Source organism: Pantherophis guttatus, chromosome 1 (assembly GCF_059756535.1).
Source record: "Pantherophis guttatus breed Tessera chromosome 1, ASM5975653v1, whole genome shotgun sequence".
NCBI classification, from domain to species: domain Eukaryota; kingdom Metazoa; phylum Chordata; class Lepidosauria; order Squamata; family Colubridae; genus Pantherophis; species Pantherophis guttatus.
Genome location: NC_142063.1, coordinates 303,420,291 through 303,441,199, shown reverse-complemented (window position 1 = coordinate 303,441,199; position 20,909 = coordinate 303,420,291). Strand labels below are relative to the sequence as shown.

General features: G+C 35.1%; 1 protein-coding gene across 2 annotated transcripts in view; it reads left to right on the top strand.

Moving 5' to 3' along the window:
• THADA (THADA armadillo repeat containing) overlaps positions 1–20,909 on the top strand; it is a 115,064-nt gene that overhangs the window by 7,749 nt on the left and 86,406 nt on the right. For both annotated transcript variants that reach the window (XM_087883230.1, XM_034427676.3), the window contains exons 5-20: positions 77–225; positions 318–350; positions 1,318–1,366; positions 1,807–1,997; positions 3,010–3,104; positions 3,795–4,015; positions 6,148–6,839; positions 7,496–7,647; positions 7,730–7,885; positions 8,391–8,513; positions 9,421–9,544; positions 11,140–11,291; positions 11,549–11,762; positions 13,073–13,202; positions 14,211–14,347; positions 15,622–15,768. In XM_087883230.1, the coding sequence (XP_087739356.1) occupies positions 77–225; positions 318–350; positions 1,318–1,366; positions 1,807–1,997; positions 3,010–3,104; positions 3,795–4,015; positions 6,148–6,839; positions 7,496–7,647; positions 7,730–7,885; positions 8,391–8,513; positions 9,421–9,544; positions 11,140–11,291; positions 11,549–11,762; positions 13,073–13,202; positions 14,211–14,347; positions 15,622–15,768 (2,765 nt within the window). The remainder of the gene's footprint in view (positions 1–76; positions 226–317; positions 351–1,317; positions 1,367–1,806; positions 1,998–3,009; positions 3,105–3,794; positions 4,016–6,147; positions 6,840–7,495; positions 7,648–7,729; positions 7,886–8,390; positions 8,514–9,420; positions 9,545–11,139; positions 11,292–11,548; positions 11,763–13,072; positions 13,203–14,210; positions 14,348–15,621; positions 15,769–20,909) is intronic.

Here is a 20,909-nt window from a genome sequence, read left to right as displayed (position 1 = left end):
GATCCATTTATGTGGTTTTTAACTTAAACCTTTTAGTATTTATATTTTTATTTGGCAATGCTTTTTTTGTCTACAGTTGCCTGAATGACCTTCCAGAACTACTTATAGCAGAAGCTACAGACAGTTTTGTTGTCTGCCTTAAAGAAGAATTAGCAAATACAAACTTCTCCCACATTAGAAAAACTATAGATAATCTTGCTTCTTGTGTGGAATTTATACATATAGGTATGATTTATTTTAAAAATACATTATACATTAAAAATATATTTTTTGATTATTCAGTATAAGATGCTAAAAGGTATACTTGAATTTTTCAGGTAAATCAAGCGTGACTATACTATTCAAAGAAGGTAAATGCTTTGTACCTCTTCTTGGGTTGGAATGAGAGAAGAATGTGAGATGAAAATATTTCATACCAGTCTATAGGAAGCATATTTTTGTTGCTAAGTAGGTCTATAATTAAAAGCATTTTCTATATTTTGAGATATTACAGTTTTTAAATAGAGACAGGTGCTTGACTGGAAGGGTTTTCTTTCTGAAAATCGGCTGTCTGTGTTCCTTCAGCCAGTTCTAGAATTCTCAAATTCTGTAGGGAGGTTCAGGTGTGGATTATGGGTGCAAAGAAAAGACGTATAAGAGGAAATGCTATTGCATGACCTATGTCTGCTTATATAACATTGGATTTTATCTGTTCATAATGGGTAGATTTATAGCAGCAGGCAGTCTTTCAGATATTCAGATGTTGTATAACTGCTCTACTACAGGTAGTCCTTGCTTAACAACCATTTGTTTAATGACTGTTCAAAGTTAAGACGGCACTAAGAAAAGAGACTTATGACTGCTCCTTGAAATTGTGGTTGTTGCAGCATCTCTGCAGTCACATGATTGTAATCTGGGCACTTGGCAACCAGCACACATTTACAGTGGTTGCAACATCCCATACTCACTTGATCACCTTTTGCAGGCTTCACAGCTGGCTTCTGACAAACAAAGTCAATGGAGAAGCTGGCAGGAGTTGCAAGTCATGAACACATGATGTTAACGCTTGATGAACTACGATGATTTGCATAACCGCTGCAGGTGGAACTGATGTTGTAAATTGGCACAGTCCTGTGATGTTTTCCATGACCGTGCTGCATAGCAACAGAGTTCTAGGTCCCAATTGCCGTTGGTAATTGAAGATTATCTGTATATACAGTACTTGAGCAATGAGTTCTGTATGAATATGAGGCTATTACTGTTGAAGGTTAAGGATTAGGATATTGAAAGCTCTCTCAATTCTCAATTATATTGTTTTTTTAAACTTTATTTCCATAGCTCTTCAATTTCTGTTGAAATCTGTGCTTAAAATAGAAGAAGAAAACCGGTAAGTGCCAGTACTCAAGATACAATGTGGAGGCTGATTGACTCTTTTAACAGCAAATAATTGTTTTCATACATTCAAAAGTTTTCTTCTATTGTCTAGAATAGATCTATGGGTAAACAGCATTTGCCAAATCAATACTTTTAATCAGAACTTAAGTACCATGTGAATATATAATAGTTTTTAATTTTAAGAATTTTAAGAAATTTTAAGATACTGGAAAACATAATGTTCATGAAATATACAAAAAGAGTGTCACAGTATTTGTAATGTGTTCTTATTGATTAAGTAATTTAAATTTATTTGTAATGTACATATATGAATCTGTATCCATTGGTCTACTACATGTACATATATATGCATGTAGATATTGTTATGATATATAAAAGATCCTCACAAACAGATTTGAAACAGTAATTTGTCTTATTTATATCTTTTTAAAGGAAATTCAGTGGAAATCACATTGCTCAAACTCGGCTGATGCATGATTTGCTTATGGGAATTAAAGTTTCCATGACATTGATCCAAAAGGTTCTAGAAAATATACAGGGATGTTTTTGGAAAAAATTGGATTCTCCCATTTGGCAATATATGTGTGGGCTTCTGAACTGCTTTATATGCTGCTTAAATAATGGTAAATACTGCTAATAATTTTAATTTTAAATTTTTCTCCCAACAGTTTATTTCAAAAGAGAGAAAGCTAAAATAATGTCACTCTTGCATATTTTTTTTAAAATGTGGATTGGATTTAAAAATTTCTATGAATGCAATTCTGCTTGCAAAAGGGATACAGGTATTGCTTACCAACTATCTTTTTAGTGACTGCTCAAAGTTATATGTGACTGTTCAAAGTTATAATGGTTATAACAAAAAACAGCTTTGAGACCAATCTTTATAACAAGCAGAATTAATAGAGAATGCAGATGTAAAATTGCACATCTCTGTCATGCAATGTCTCGTTTAACGACCATTGTGATTGCTTAACAATGGAAGTCAAAGTGATGTCATACGTCTGGCACAGTCATGTGCTTGTTTGCTTAGTGACTACAACGCTTAGTGACAGAATTGCCAATCTGAATTGTGATCAGTAAATAAGGAGTACCTGTAATTATTTCCTCCAGCTTATATAAAACCCTGTGAAAATCTGCGCTCTGTGTTTGGTTGTTTGCCATAGGCATTAAGTTGAATGAATGAATGATTTAGAGCAGCACAAAAGATGGTTTGGGGAGTTGCAGGAGAGTGAGTAATTGTTAAAAACTCTCTCTTTCTGTACACAGCAGCATATTCTGATTGGTATTATGAAAATGGAACAGCTATTCCATTTATGGGAAGGCTACTTTTGGTCCTAGTTGATATTCAATCAAGGGTAATATTAGTGGTTAGGTTCATGCATCATATACAGTTACAATTTTGACCATATTTCTACAACATTAGGAACAAATAATAATCTGGCATAATTTTATGGACAATTGAGGCCACTGTATGTAATAATGTTGATGATTTCTTTGGTATGATTGTGAGAATTAGTATGTTAAATGCAATAGAAAAAATATAGTAGGAATTACCTTATTATTTCAGAAAAGCAGAATGGTGCTCAAGTACTTTAAATGCCATTTATAATTCTAGTATCTTTTTCTTTTATTTAGAAGACCTTCTACAAACTGTCCAGACTTCAGCAGGATTGGCTGTTGTTCTTTTTATTAAGACAATGTTTCAACCTGTTGAGAAGTTACCTTGTTTGGTAAGTGTGTTTCTTTTGAAAAAAGTAAAAATATGTATACAATTAAGGAGAAGGGCGGTATAAAAATCTAATAAAATAAATAAAATAAATAAATAAATTTTGAATGTGTATTTGAAATATCAAGCTAATTTAAGAAAGAGAAGTAACTGAAAAAGTAGCCATTTCAATATTAATTACAACTTTCATGTTTTATGTAAATTCTATTACAGGAAATATTGCCACTTTACAGTGCAATAAAATAACATTTAACTATAAGCAACTTTGGGACAAGATAACATTTACTTGGAAGTTAATCCCATTGAATTCACAGGGACAATTATCAGGTGATTTTTAAAAGATTGCAATTATAATCTTGGTCCCACAGATTTACTCAACCTATAAATCTGAATTTTTGACTGAGTAAATACAATCCTATAAGGATTTGGGGATAGCCTATAATGCATCTTGATAAAGCATGTGTTTTGGATGGTAAAAATGGAGATAAATAGCAATCTTAAATACCTTTGGAAACATACAGTATGTACTATTTGAAGTTTAGCTCTCATAATTTCCATTTGGTGACAGCTGTAAAAGAAATAACCATTGCATTTTGCCAGTTTTGTTGTAATGTCTTGCCTTCCAGTGATCTAGTAAACCATACTTTTTGATTTTTTTCTCTTATATTAGTTATATTACATTTCTTCTTTGCAGATCAGTGACTTGATTTGTGGCTTATTGAACTGTTCTGATGTGCCAAAGTGGTTCATGGACAGCTGTGGTGGTCTCTGTACTGCTGAACTTTCTGACTCGGTCCTCCTTTTTCTTTGCCATGGAACACTTGCTATGTTAGATTGGAAAGATCACAGCATGAGAGAGAATGCAGAGAAGCTACTCTTGGATATAGCCTCTGTTTTGTTGATCTTAAGCACACGGTAAAAATCTGTTTTTATTTTTTATAGTTTTAATAATATAAATGAAACTCAGATTCTTGATTGACAAGGCTCAACCTGCACTGTAAATCTTGTGAGTATTGAAATACAGCATTAAATAGAACATTTAGAGCCAGTGTGAATTTAGTAGTTAAAGTTCTGGCCTATAAACCAGAACTCTGTGGGTTCTAGACTGCCTTTGGCTTGAAATGTCACATTCTCTCAGTCCAATCCACCTCATAAAGTTGTTATTGCAGAGAAAATGGAGACGTATTATTTATAAATGCCTCTCCATGGCTACAGTCTTGTGTCTGCTTCTCTGGAACTAGGCACTGTTAACTTCATGGGAAAATGATTCTGTCTAAAACAATGAGGCCGATTTCACCTATTGTTTTTCTTTCTACCACTTCTTTTCTACAAGGTTCCCTAATCTTCTGAAGTACTTTAAGCAGTCAGAGAGTAAGGGAGGAGGGAGGGAGAGCTGTATCTATGCATTCATATTTTTCATTAGCAGCTGTGCACAACTGAATACCCAGCCATGATAGAACTTGTAGGAAAGAGACTTGCATAAGCATTTTTAAATTTCATCTTCAGCCAGAGTTGGACTTGAAACTAGTCTGAATAGCAGTAGCAACAGCACTTAGACTTATATACCACTTCACAGTGCTTTACAGCCCTCTCTAAGCGGTTCACAGAGTCAGCATATTGCCCCCAACCATCTGGGTCCTCATTTTACTGACCTTGGAAGGATGGGGTCAACCTTGAGCCAGTCAGGATCGAACTCCTGGAGTGAGCAATGAGTTAGCCTTGCAGTACTGCATTCTAACTACTGCACCACCATGGCTCTGAAACCAATCTGAAGTTATTTATAGACTGGATTGTTTGCTAACCTGGGAGAATTTTACAAATATGTGGAATCATATGCTAAAGGGAAACCTTAGAAAAATATATACACCATTTATTATATTTTTTCAAACATATTTGTCTGATCTTCTGTTAGAAAAGCTGTCAGAATATGGGTGTCTACATTGAGGGTAGGGGAGGGATCAATTGATCTTCCAGGTTTCAGCTCTTATTTTAAAAAGTGCCGAATTCTAGTCCTAGACAAGGTATGAAGACGGCAAATGGTAGGTTATGTCAATAAAGCAGTAGTGCAGTATTATGCAATCTCCTGCCAGATGAATTTTTAAATGGAAATGTGAGTGGGCAGACAGGTTAAAGCTGACTGCTAACAAAGCAATACATTAAGGACTTGGGGAGTTTTGTTTATGTATACATAATATTGTATATATACAATATTAAGCAAAACAAACTGCATTTTGTTTCTTTCTGGTGGGGCCCTTTTTTAACATTCGAAGCTGGGTTCTGCACTAGTGATCAACAGTGTCTTCATAGAATCACCCAGCTATTGTTGTAGTGCCATAAAAACTGTCTTTGTTACTGTTACATGAGCACAGTGATATTGGATTTTTGTAGAAAATACCATGTGGTTGGTCAGAAGTTATTTTTTTCTCAAGCTGTGTAAAGGACTTTATAGTGAATATTTCAAAGTCACTTTTGTTTCACCTGCAAAACATAAAATGGGTGGTAGTGTATAGTTAAATGAAATCAGGAAGTATTTTCATTAGCTTTATTAATTGTCTCTTACTTTGTAGTGGCACTTAAGATTGTTCAGCAATTGTTTGAATTCCCTTTTTTTTACTTACAAGGAGCACCTTTACCAACTTACGTTAAGCATCAATTTGTTTTCCTTCATCCGGTCTGTAGAAAAAGTTTTTAGGTTTTTAATAATGTAAATTAGATTCACATCTCCCATTACAGTTTTCCCTACCATTTAGAAATATTTCTGCATCAAAAAGAGCAGCTTGCATATATTCTAAAATATATAGCCCAGAAAGAGAAATTGTGATGAAAAGAGGAAAAAAAGAACAGACATTGAGCACAGCTAAAAAATAAAGTATGAAGAAATAGTTTTATTATAAATCAAAAGCATTCAAATAAATGTAAATAAGAGGTGGAAGAAGAAAAAAAAATCTACATCTGTGACACTTGACAAACATTTCAGCATTGATATTCAGTTTGTTTTAAAATATGCTCATGTATTTTTTTTTCTTACTTTACACTGTTTCTCCAAGGTTAAAAGATTCTGTAATGGCAGCATCTCTATCCAGAATTCTAGCTATTTGGACCAATGTAGCAATGGATTGTCTTCAATCAAGTTCTAGAAATCTGAAATTCAATCTCAATGGAAACTCGGAAACCATTGGTAAAATGTTGGATTATGTGTATGCACATTGGGAACATCCACTAGATGCAGTTAGGCACCAGACCAAGCTAATATTTAAAAATCTTCTTCAAATACATCAGACTGCTGTGAAAGAATCCATAATAAAACCAGACCCTTTCTTCTCAGAATTAACTGAAAGCCTGCTAGGTTTAGAATGGCATGTTAAAGGCAAATACTCATCACTTGGATATCTTGTGGAGTGTATTGGCATTGACCATCTTTTGGAAATTGACAGAACAATTCCTGTACAAATCTTGGGTGTAATGAATGATCAGTCTTTTGCACCTTACGCAAGTGATTTATTGGAAATCATGTTTGTGAATCACAAGAGGCATCTTATATCCACTTTGGAAAGAAGCACTTGGATTGATAATTGGCATGAGACATGGGTTTCTCCTCTGCTTTTGATTTTATGTGATGGAAATCCAGAACAAGCCACCTATGTAACAGATTATTACTTACCAAAATTGCTAAAATGTAGCCCAGAAAGTTTGAACTACATGATTAAAATTCTTCAGATTTCAACAGAGTCTAATGTTGGTAAGATTTTTTTAATTTTATACTTAACATGCTGAGTTTGTGGGTGGTGATGTTGTTTATTTATTTATTTATTTTGAAATGAATTTGTTTGAGGGGAAGGATAGAATTCCATGTTCTCAGTTACTTGAAGGATAAGTAAAGACTGGGAACAAACTTTAGAATTTCTATTCTGAAGCTTTCTTTCAATTAATAATACAAATTTTATTTTCTTTATTACAAACTACGTAAAGTTGGTCATTTCCCCCTTGTATTAGTTTTCTTCATAAACATTATTAAAGGTAACCATTTTCCTCAACTTTAATTCCTGCCACAAAAGGTCACATTTTTATTGAAAGTTTGGCTTTCATATTATGAAGGACTTTCAAATTATTTCATAGAAAGTTTTCCAGCCATTAGAGTAGCCATGTCATTGGTCAAGTTCAAATGGTTGCTTTATAAGCTATTTGTTTCCAACAAAGCGTTTTTATATTTATATGGCCTTAATATTTAAATGCCATGATAGTGCTTGTAATATAGAGTCACATCTGTGTGTATCATAAAAATTATGCTGCACTAATCTGTTTGGTGGATATGATTTTTATGGACATGTTGAGCTGAGAAGGAAATGAGTGACTAACCACTAACTTTGTTAATTAAAATTTATGTATTTTATTAAGGATCTTTCAAAACCAGAGGAGCTCTTGGAGCCCTGATGGCATGCTTGAGAACGGCCAGGTCTCATGGGCACTTGCAGTTTGCAGTCATAATACAAGATGGCCTTGTGCCTGTGAGCTGTATAAAACAAGGTTTGGTTCACCAACATGATGAGGTACATGTCTCAATGTTTTAAACATTAGAGTAAGTATTTCAGAGAGAAACCAGATAATTAAAACTTGCTTCTAATTTTAAAGGTCCGAATAGATGCTTTGGGTTTACTGTGTGAAAGTCACCGCAGCACAGAAGTAATTTCCATCGAAGAAATGCAACTGATACAGTTTTTTATTAGATATAACTTGAACAACCAATCAGCAGCAGTGAGGCAACAGATTTGTTCCTTACTGAAAAAGGTAATTTCAAAATGTGAATGTAAAACATGCCCTTGTTTCTCAAAGTGCTATAAGGAAATACAATACAAATGAAATTTCATAAAGTCTTTATGGATTTTTAAAATATGTAAACTACTGTATTTTTCACTTCATAAGACTCACCTGACCATAAAATGCACCTAGGTTTAGAAGAAGAAAACAAGAAAAAAAAATCAGGTGGAGCCTGAGAGGACCACAGATAGGTATCCTCTCATGTGCCAGCTCTGCCTATTGACTCCTGCACTGTGGAAAAGAGATAGAAGAGGCGGGCAATGACAAAGACAGAAGAGGCGGGGTTCAGCACTGTAAAAGGAACCCATCGCCGCGCCCTGGCCTGTGATGCAATATTCGTTCCATAAGACGCACAGACATTTTCACCCACTTTGGGGGGAAAAAAGTGTGTTTTATGGAGCGAAAAATATGGTAATTTGTAATGCCATTTTTTAATCTTTTTAATTGAATTCTATTTTGCTCTTTTTTCCAAAAGCTGTTCTGCCGGATATATGAAAGCTCCCAGACAATTCATAAAATGGAGCAATTGAAATCTAAACAAGGTCTAATTAATCAGTCACTTATATGGGATCCATTAACAAGTTTGCAACAGTATAAGGTAGGTTTTGTAAATTGCTTTAATCTAAGAATTAGATTAAAGAATTAGATTAAAGAATTAATATTTTTGTGTAAATTTCAAATAATTCAGTTACCACAGAAGAGGAAAGTAAAATAAACAGTTGATTTTTGGTGATTTATAAAATTGAGGTATGAGATAGAAAAAAAGCATGTAAAATTATCTAACTCTTAACATAAAGGAAATGATGTATGATTCCTCCAAGAAAAAGTGATGGACTTGTGGAATTTCTAAAAGAGTAGGGCACTGCACTGAAGAACTTACATAATTTGGCAGCTGCAGAACATACCTCTCAAACTCTAACGGGATGGGATGCCTTGACTGCGCCTAATATTGCCTGCTTTGCCTGATGAAGACTTGTCCATATTCTGGTCACACAAAGGCTGATAAGAACCATGCAAAACTCATGATTTGTATTCCCCAGAATGGCAGCCATTCACCTAGTTATTGTGTTACAGGTTCAGAGGATAAGGAGGGATGATTTGGTTGATGTGTAGTTGATATGAATCAGGATAAGAATTTTTCAAGCATAGATTTCAAATGTATGGTGTTATTTGGCGCAAACAACCAGATCCACTCGCGAATAGCCTCAGTCTGAAACTTTATCATTCGTCACCTATGTTTCAAGAATCTCAGCAGACTGCTTGCCTTCTCATGGGAACATCCAGATAAGACTTTTAAAATTTTTTTGGGAAGTCATGCATATGCCATTTGCAGTTCTACGGTAACTCCAACCTTAGCTCATTTGGCCCCTCTCTCCAGCTATCTTGACAGTTTCACCACAATAATCTATGTATATGCATAAATTAAAAAAATGTACTCTATACAAAGTAAAATAGTATTTGATCATTATCGCAAGTAAAAATGTAGTTGCTGTTTTTATCTTTAGGATTTCATCTCTTCCATCTGCAGTATACTTTTTGAATCCTTGTTTCCTGGCTCATCCCATCCAAGCAGATTTACTGCACTGACTCTTTTGGGAACAATAGCTGACATATTTCCTAATTCAGAAGGTAGGTTACCTTAAAGAACAGAATTATATTAAAATGATTTTCCAGGAAATACTAAAATGAATTTAACAGTTTTAAAATATTTTTTCATCCCAAAAGTAAAATGGTTAAAGGATATGAACATGTTTATATTATATGGTAAGAACTGTATTTGGATGATATAATGTTACCACCTGGAGGGTCTCTTCCGTAAATAGCATAGCTGCTATGGTTTAAGTCGCCCTTTTATCCACTCAAAAGTGATGACTGCTTTCATCAGAAACAAATCTGAGCAAGAAGCTATTGTTTGTTTTATAGTTTTCTTTTTGAGTTGACATGCTTCAGTTAAAGAAACAAAGTGCGTGCTGAGATCGATTCAGATCAAGGAGTTGATATATTTCCCACTAAAATATATGGGTCATCCTTGGCTTACATTCATTCATTCAGTGACTGTTCAAAGCTCCAATGGTGCTGAAAAAAATGGATGTATGATCTATCTTTGAAGTTCAGTTATTACAGCATGTGATCATGATCCAGGTGGCCTTATGCCCAGATCACAATTATGATTTTGCAGAGAGGTACAATCACATGAGACAGCCATTTCTGGCCTTCCCTGATTGAGAGATAACCATCTATCTTCCTCATCCATAGTTTGAGATGGCTTGAGAGAGGCGTGAAGGAATCCATTTATGCCAAAGTGGAAAATCCCCCACTCTCAGTTAAGTGGAGTCTTCAGACACAATCTTTTCCCCCTTTTTGATGTTGCTCATGCATCATCCCCAGGAAGATAAAGACCACTTCACAGGTTCATCAGGGAGGCCACACTTTTGTCCTACTTGGAGAAAGGATTTAGGAGCAACTACTCTTAATAACTCATCTAATGAACCTATTCAAATAAATTGAGAAATGAAAACCACCCTGGAGGCTATATATGAATTCCCCTAACCAATTTACTCAAACTGAAGAAACTACTTGGATAAGCAGCAAACAATTTCAAACCAAAAAAAAAAAAAAAAGTCCAGTTGCCATGACTCAACTTCTAGACAATTCTAGTGAATGACTGAGAATCTTCATCGACAGCCTAGTTTTATGCTTTCCCCTAACTATTAGTTAGGCATTTACCTGGAAGAGGAAAACAGATGGCTTCATAAAGGCTAAGATCCTTCTGCAATAAATACATATTGATTTCAGTATCAGCAGCTGATATTAAAAAAATCATTTGAACATGCAAGTCTGAATGTGCATATCCATATGTTATTGTAGCGGTGGTTACGGATGTCAAATAAGCAACACTAATACTGGTGAAGTGTACATGGAAAGACTCTGAAGATTGTTGTAATTCTCATATTAGGTCCTTTGAAACCAGAGATGGTATAACAATGAGATATTGTTTTCCTGTTGCTATTATTGATAATGATACCATGTGGCATTTCCTTACTGCATAAGAAAGCTTTTTCACAGCATTGTCTAACATATAATATAGTAAATTTAGGTTTTTAATATGATAAGTAATTCCAGGTAATAAGATGCATTAGAAAGGGTATTGTTCATGGTTGGTTGTTGTTTTTTTCCAGTCATGCTCCAAATCAGCTGTCTATAAATATTTCCATTTTTAATAGGCCAAAGCCAAGAGTTATTCCAAATAGCCCAAGAGGTTGATTGTTCTCGTGCCGAAAGTTTGTTGCGCTGTTTTGCCAGCACTTTTGAGGAAGTAAAGATCTTGGCATTTGATCTTTTAATGAAGCTTCATCCTTTCTTACCTTATTTTCAGGTACAGGCACAGCTTACAGATTTATTTATTATTATTTATTAATGACATTTATATAATCACTCAACTTACTCATGGTGACTAGATATTGACAGTTTCAAAATTACCAGATATAAATTCCTCTAGCACTGATTAGATATTGATTAACTATGCTAATCATAAGCCAATATTTCTGCTTGGATATTCAGATGACTGAGCATGTTACAGTTTGTACCCATCAGCTAACATTTAAAACTTTATTTTTTTCCTGCATATTTCAGGATCCTGAAAAACTGCAACCATTGTTTCAGGTAGCTATGCAGCTCAGCCGAAGTTCCAAGCCATATGACTGCGTGACTGCTTCCTATTTACTGAACTTCTTAATACATCAGAAGGGATTGTTGAATATTTGTTCAGAAAGTTATCAACTTCTGGGCATGTCTCAGCCAAATGAAGATCTACCTGCTGACTCTTTAGAGAAGAACACTTTATCTGGTCATTATTTTACATTCTCTAGTTTAAAATTTCCATTCTGTATTGAAAAATGATGCCATTATGTCCAGAGAAATTACATCATGTTCAGATGTAATAGCTTTCTGTTTTTTATAATAATTTAACAAAGTTGGAAGGTACCTTGGAGTCCAATCCTCTGCTTAGGCAGGAAACCCTACACCACTTCAGACAAATGGTTATATAATTTCTTCTTCAAAACTTCCAGTGTTGGAACATTTACAACTTCTGGAGGCAAGTTGTTCCACTGATTAATTGTTCTAACTGTCAGGAAGTTTCTCCTTAGTTCTAAATTGCTTCTCTCCTTGATTAGTTTCCACCCATTGCTTCTTTTTTTACCCTCATGTGCTTTGGAAAATAGTTTGACTCCCTCTTCTTTGTGGCAACCCCTGAGATATCGAAACACTGCTATCATGTCGCCCCTAGTCCTTCTTTCCATAAGACTAGACTAGTTTTAATCTAAACTTTGTGTTTTCAGTCTTAGAAATTAATTCATGTAATGAGTGCTTAAAAGTTTTCTGTGTTTACTTTTTTGAAATTTTTATTGACCTGGGAATTTTCTTTGAAACTTATAAGACATAAAAATATCTGCAACAATCTGTCTCTCTAATTCTCTGGGCTTCATAACTAACCTGATATGTGTGCCGCTTTACATATTTTGACTTTGAAAACCTGCCACAGCAAATTTCATTGATTTTACTGATATTTTGCCTGCACAACATGCATCTTTAACCTTTTTTTCATTTTTATTTTCTGTCTGTATACTTTCCAGTCAATCTATATACTATTAAAACTCTGATTCCTGTAACCTATAATTGGGCAAATCGGTGCACCATAGGGCAAAGCTTTTAAACAAGGTACCTCAAATAGGCTATTTTACAGAGTGCGACTGAATCTGGCATCCATGACTCCAATGGAATTGAAATCTGTCAAATTTTATAAAACATTTTACAACATAAACATCATAAAACAGATTATGACATAATACAAAATGTCATTAAATATTTCCTGTGCTGATGTTTGATTGTGCTATACTGTTCAGCATGGGCTGTTTTCAAGGCAGATACGTCTCTGAATGAATCCCAGCTTTTCTAGTGAAGGCTGTACATTAGAAGTTCTGTCATTGTTGACCCAAAACTAGACCTATGGTGGTCTAGTTTTATCTCTATAAGTGGCTCTGTCATCAATTTGTTGCTTTTTTGTGATTTGCTTGTCTATTTAATATAAAGGTAGGATTTGGTAAGGAATGGTATTTACAAAGACTTATACCCTTCTGTCTTTTTATTTACATATAGTTGTCAAGTACTTGTTGGAAAATCTTGAAAGAGAAATATTGCAAGCCGAGAAGTCTTTACTTCATGCAGCTGCTTCATTCCCAATGTATGGCCGAGTACACTGTATAACTGGGGCTTTGTGTCAATTAAAGTGAGTAATATTGAATATTGATGTGAATTGCAATGACTTTCATTGATTTCTTTGTTGCTGTAGAGTAAGCTGAAGAAGTACTTGGTCTTGAAATGGTGGGCTGGCAATTGTCCTTGAAAAAATAAGGGGAACCAAAACAAATGCTGCATGAAATTAAATTTTAATTAGAATGTAAGTCACTTTCATTCAGTGTAATTATTTTCCACATGTTATGCATTTTGCCTTTTTGCCACAATAAGTAATCTTCGTTGGTAAAACTTGTGGGCAGATCTAGAATTTGTAGGGCCTGTATAGCCTCTCAGTGAATCCTGTAATAGTTTGCTTGGGAAAACTAATAAAAATGTGCTCTTAATTTGGACTCAGATATGCTCTTGACTTGAGCTCAGTTCCATTGAGTACGTGGTTTTCATGGCAACACTGTGTAAATAGTTTGTATTGCCTTTTGGAGTGCTTTCCAATTTTCCAATTGGGACTACAGCCTGGATTCTATGGTGCTCTTGTATCAAAGGCATAAGCAGACTGAACTACCTGAATCTTTTGAAGAATATTCTGTGTTGCTTCCTCAGTGAAAAACAATTGCTCCTAATCAGATTAATCCTGTCATACAGCAGGATGTAACCATTAGTTTCAATAGTGCCAGAAGGAAATATAGATGAAGGATGGAAATGCTTTACTAGGAGGAGAAATTTAGATTGTACTTCAGACAGCAAGACACCTTGAATAGATACTGAGAAGTATCCTTTTCAGTATATCATTCTGTGTTTTGGGATTCCAGTGATGTGTTTGTTTATATATCCTCCTTCATTGAGAGGAAATATGACATGTAATAAATTATAAGAATAATCTTGCATGCAGTAAAATAATTCTGTAGTTTTAAACTGTAATTTTCTGTGTGATGAATTTATATTGAATAAGCATTAATTTCTCATACTTTATTTTATTTTTAAACTTTTAATTAATTTTAGGGTGATTTGATTCACAGTGAATTTCTTGATTTATTTGTTACAGTCATATGACGCTGACCAGTGAATGGAAAGAAGTAGTGAGAAAACTTATTCTGATGTCCTATAAACTTTCTGCTGTAGTATCTCCAGTAGTTCAGAGTTCATCTCCAGAAGGCCTTATTCCAATGGATACTGACTTGGGTAATGCAGGAATTCCTAAAATTCCTGACTTTTTTGATGCACTAACCTCAATACATTTTATGTATTTTGTTTATCAAAGTAGATGTCTCTTTGCTGAATCAAATAGTTTCCTTTTCTAAGCCCCCAAGAACCGTGCATTCCAGTATTCCTCTCTCTCTCTCTCTATGTAGTATTTGATGCTGAAAATGCTGTATTTTCAGTGTCAGTGTAAAATTGAGGTATGAGTGTTTATAATTTATCAAGAACATGCAGCTATTGATTATAGGCCAGTAATGTTTACTTGGTATTGTCAATGCCTTGATCAAATTTAAGCATGGCCAAGATAGAGAGTTGATAAGCCCCCATATGGTTGATATTCAGATTTCCAAACATATACGGAAGACGAGGAATGGAAACCAGGACTGGCAAATTCCTTCCAGTTTTTCTCTTACGCATTTATTTTTTAAATTATTTCTGCCCCTAACATGACTGAGAGGCCATTCCTTCCTTAAAGTTGCTATGACTTTTCTTTGATGAAGTAAGCAATGGATACGGACACACCAATTTTTAGTTAGTTTGGGAACGGGACAAATGGTTCTCACTTAAAGACTGTACTGAACTTTTATGTGAAGTTTTTAAAATTAAGCAGAAGGCTGCCAAAAATTAGTCGCAGGGCTATCTATAAACCTATGGCTCCAAATAGTCTGCCCTGTATTAAGACATACAGACAAAGCCTATGTAAAGTGCAATCTGCTGGTGGTGCATATAAATAACAATAACATGCTGTTTTTAACTAGAAAAATGGGTTTGGCCTTGAGAAAATTTAATTAAAACCAAGAGAGAGAAAGGGTGACAAAACCAGGGAAGAATTTGGAGTATATCATCCTATGGATTTAGAGTGGGATCACAGAGTGCAAGGTTACATGGCCTGTAGTTTCCAGGTCTTTCATATTACATTCCTACAGTTTCTTCCATCAATCAAGCTGGCTGTTTCTGAAGGAGTAGAAGTGTAACATGTCGGGAGGAGCATAACACTTCCATTTGAAGTGTAAATAAATTATGGCTAGATGAAGGTAAAAAAAATTGACTGATCATTAGGATCAAAGGAGAGAGTGGCAATGTTTAGAGCAAAAGAATAAAGAGATCAGGAACTTTAAGGAAACTGCATTGATTGAATTGGAAGAGTTATATTACATAACCCTAACAAGAACTTCACACCGTAGTGAGGCAATCCTGATATTTTGATTTTGTGTAGTCATTATATATTTTAAAGTAAATTTTCTATTTGCTCACAGAAACATCAGAGAGATTGCAGTCTATTCTACTTGAGATACAGCCATGTGATACAAATGATTACTTCACAGAAACAAAATTGTTAAAAGAATATTACAGACCAGACTGTGGTGATGGGAGAGCTCCAAGTGTTTCTACTGAAATTAAAGGTAATTAAGGATGAAATAAGTTTGTGTCAGGGAAGACTATGATGAAGATTAGAGAATATCAGAAACTTATTCCAATAACTGTTATTCACAAAAGCCAAGGGTAGCTTTCTCATTTATTTATTTGAATTCAACTGATCTTCTTTAATCTGATCCTAGTCTGTTGCCATAGCTATTCCAGAGAAATTTCATTGGGGACTGCTGGTTACTTGCTGCTTCTCCTATTCTCTTTCCTCCCCAGCATAATTGTAAACTGTTTGAATCTGGGACTTGCAACTTCCTAACATTAAAAACATTAGAACTATCAACATCAAGGTCCTTGCTTAACAATACATGAATCTTGCTAAGTGACAGTAACAGGGACTGCCATTGCTAAGCAGTGCAATCTTGTGAGTTTGTGCCTTGTGAAAACATTGCTTAGCAATGAAAATGCTGATCCCAATTGCCACTAATATCTGAGGAATATTTGTATAGAGATTGCAAGTTAATTTAGGGACCCAATCCTGAACTTTGGTTCAGCTTGTAGTATTCTAGAGGTAATTCAGTCTAAATCTATGACCTGTTTAAAAATAATATTTTGGAAAAAAGCCTTCTTCCATAAGGGAAAAATACTGTTTCAATTTTTAAAATTATTAGTTTCAATTACAATGGATGTGATTTGTAGGAAAGCTTGATTGTTATGAGGAGAAGCATGGTACTTTCCTGGGGTGCAAATCACTCTCCTTTCCATGTGCTAATGTTTCTGAGACATATCTAATGCCCCCACTTTCTACTTTCACATTAACAATGCATGTATTTATCTTTTTTGCATTATTTTGGATCTTCATGGTATTAGATTGGTGTTGGAATTTTATAGAGTCTCAGAATTTGAACAAAACAGATTCGAATGCATCCACTCTATTCTGGAGAAGTGACAATCAGTCCCAAATGTTATATTTTATTGCACAGACTAGCTGATGCATATCGATTATTGCTATATTAAATAAAATTGTAAACTTTTTTCAAGTGTTTTCTGAAAGTTTAGATAAGATTGTGAAATAGATTTTTTTTCCAGTTATTGGTGTTCTGGTGATTCTAATTTTTTAGCATTCAGATACTCTGAACTTATTGTATATCTCACCTTTATTTCTGTTTTGAATAAAGAGTAGAACGTCATCTTATTTCTACTAAGTTTACTATTTATAAGAAGCCACTGACAATGAATATCCAGAGATTTGAGGCATTTTGTCAATAATATTATGATGGGAACAAATGTGAGAGACCTAAAAACACTGTCTAATACAATTGTTTGATGTTTTCTTCCCCGTAAATAAAAAGTTGGAATCTAGTGCCCTGCAAACTGCAGCCAAAAAAATTATAGATCTAGTATGCATAATACTCTGAGCTCCATGTCAATATTAGTCAGAATAGTGACATGGAACAGCCAAACTGTTTAATGAACTATATTCTTGTGCAGAGGTTTAACTAAAACACACGCTGCTGAATGTTTCCAGTGGAAATGAATATTTGAATATTGGGGAGCTTCTCGGTGAATAAGGACTGTTTGAAGAGGTATCCATGAACAGTGGAGACAACAACTGTTGTAAAGAATCTATTCCGAGAAAGCGAGATTACATTCTGAACAACAGCTCCTCATGAAAGAAAAAACAATGATCTCCCATGGATTTGAGTGCCAGAAGCCAATTGAGCAGCAGCGAACCTTTTATCAAGAAACTAAACCAGCTAAAATCACTTCCTAATCCCATTCAGAAATGTTCAATTTAATACTTTATATATATTAGAGACTTTTAAAATGTTGAGCTTAACTTGGCACCTGGTGAGTTTTATTTCTTCAAATTTAAGGAATTTTAAACAGAGAATATACCATTGGGAAAAAAGCAAAAAAAAAAAAAAGGTTTTGATTTCAGATTCAGAAAGCTTTAAATGGACCAGGAGACTAGAGGGATTGGGAATATTGGCTATTTTTGCTGTAAGATTTACTTTGCTGTAAGATTTGCTGTAACGAGTACATAATATACCATGGGAAGCAGAACTAAACTTATTTTAAGAACTGAGGCTTGTTGAAGGTAGCAAATGGACACTAGAGGGAACTAAAGCACCAGGTAGAAAGAGTAAACTAGTTATAACTTTTATAGTCTTAAAAGACTCCTTCAGAATGGACTGAGGCATTAATAATATCTCAGAAGTGGTACAGATGCCAATGGTTAAACTTCTAGACGTCGTTGAGCAAATGTGGATAGTTAAAGTGACCTGAGTGTGTGTGAGACCTGAGTGGGTTGTAATGGTAGTTAATTCTTTGAGTGAGGGGATTGTTTTTTTTAACCTCTTACAGAGGCCTTGGTTCACCCCCTTTTCAAGAAGCCATTGTTGGACCCCAGTATACTGGACAACTTTCATCCAGTAATTAAACTTTCCTTTTTGGGAAGGTGGTTGAGAAGGTGGTTATGCAATAGCTTCAAAAGGCCTTGATGAAGCAGATTAGCTATTTTTTTTTGCAATCAAGATTCAGGCCCAGATGTTTGATTGCACTTTGGATGATTCTTGGTATGTGAGATGGGGTGGTTCATCCATCCTTGCCATGTTTGACCTCTCAGCAGCTTGTGATACCGTCAAACAAGATATCCTTGATTGATTTGGAGGATTAGGGGTGGGTGGCATAGTGTTGTGTTGGAGTGCTTCCTTTTTTCAGGGTTGATTCAGTCAGTGGTGATTGAGGAGAGGTCCCGCCCTCAGTCCCAACTGTGGGGTGCCACAGGTGCTCCTCTCTCCTATTTGGTTCACATTTGCTGTTCACATTAAGAACATTTGATGGAATAGTTGAATTTCATGGATTTATCAGAATCTGCATTTCAAACAAATAAAACAGTAAAGAGAGGGAACTTTGTGTGAAAGGTTTCAATTTTGCTATCTTCCCGGTTTGATCATAGGGATTCATGTTTATACATGTAGATTTTAACAGATATTAATATGGTAATAAAAATAATGATCTTTCAGTTCTTGAAAATCATGAGTTTGATAGTACCTTTTTTTGATAAATTTACAAATTAAAAAGGTCTAAGGTTATAATATTATGAATCTGACAAAGTAAGCTGCAGCTCACAAAAACTTACACTTTAAAATAAAACTTGTTAGAAAAGGTGCTACCATAAACTAACAGGGCTGTCCTACAGAACTAGTCGTTTTTGTCATTTGTATACAGTGGGTCAATATATTTCTCCTAATTAAACATGAGACTTCCTACATTAGGAATGTCTTTATACATTGCAGATTTTTGCCACAATGTGCTGATGCACAACAGATGTGACACACTTTTGGTAAGGAAAGAGGAGAGAGTGTTTTTGATCAGGGTAGTCCAGGTTTGCAGATGTTTGATTTACAGAGATAAGTTGAGTGGTGGTGGTGGGTATTTCTTTAGCTTATGCTGCTGATCCATATGAGTCAGTTCCAAAGTGAAAACAAGATTTTATGATTTCATTGCTATTTTGGGTACATGGATGTTGAAGAAAATGAAAACTCTATATTTAGTATCAGGACTTTATCCATGTAATACCAAATAGATCAAAATAATTTTACATCTAGGAAATTCTGATTACCTGTTCAAAGGAATCTGTCTTGAGGAAGCATAGGTCACTCATCTGGTCAAAGCTAACATTTGAGCAGCATAACAACCAATACATAATGAGCTTTTGCAGTGTGAAATCATATACCATCAAAAAATGAATTACATTTCATAACTTGACACTATTCGGAAGATGTTGCTTGATGTTAATGTGCATTCACTTGAGATGGTTGTAAATCCTGTTTCTTGAAAATATGCCTGGATTTTGAAACACAGAAGCTATCTTATACCCACCTTATATTCACCTAACAGAAATATCTACACCAGTATTTTATTTATTTATTAAATTTATATCCCGCCCTTCTCCCCGAAGGGACTCAGGGCGGTGAACAGCCGAGAATTAAAATAACATACAATATAAAAGTTAAGATAATTAAAAATAAATTAAATTAAACGGCCTCCCCAATTTAAAATCCCTAGCTATACAATTAAAAAACTAACCCATAAAACCTATTCAGGCCAGGCCAGCTTGCTGAAATAAAAACGTCTTCAGGGCCTTACGGAAAGTGCGGAGATCCGGAATCAGTTGTATTCCGGGAGGTAGCTCGTTCCAGAGGGCGGGTGCTCCCACAGAGAAGGCTCTCCCCCTGGGGGCCGCCAGCCGACATTGCTTGACTGACGGCACCCTGAGGAGGCCCTCTCTGTGAAAGCGTATTGGCCGGTGGGAGGTTATTGGTAGCAGAAGGCAGTCTCATAAATATTCTGGCCCTAAGCCATGGAGCGCTTTAAAGGTGAGAACCAACACCTTGAAGCACACCCGGAAGACCACCGGGAGCCAGTGCAGCTTGCGCAGGAGAGGTGTTATATGGGAGCGCCATGTCGGTTCCGTAATCACCTGTGCGGCCACATTCTGGATCACTTGGAGCCTCCGGGTGCTCCTCAAGGGGAGCCCCATGTAGAGAGCGTTGGCGTAGTCCAGGCGAGAAGTGACGAGAGCATGAGTGACTGTGCATAAGGAATCCCGACTCAGAAAGGAATCCCGACTCAATTAATGAAATTAATTTCATTAATTGGTATCTTAAACTTTTCTAATTTAGCCCTGTGCTTAGGAATTTTGAGAAATGAAGCTTAAAATGTCTGAAGACCACTGGATTAGTTGTTTTAAGGGCCAACAATTTTGCAAGATTTAAGATGGCAGCATTTTCCTAACAGTTGTGGAATCCTTGCAAGGCTGGTATATGTACAGTACTGCTTTTGAGCTACAGCCCAAGCTCTAATCTCTTAATTGTTTTCCAGGCTAGTTAGTTTGCTATCTCTTGCATTTTCAAACCTAACATCTAATTCTAATACCTACTTGTCTGGTTTTGTCAAATGCCAAGACTGAGTTTGTTGCGTGCAAACTTACATTTCATTATTTGATTGAATTAAATTATTTAGTTGTCTTGACAATGTATTTAATCTTATATATTTCATGAATAGTGTTAATTTACCATTATTGCTCAAAGATTGCATTGCTAAATAATCCTGGTGAAATCATTTCTAAAAGATTGTTAGAGCTGTTGTAAGAAGTTTTGCTTTGTGTTTT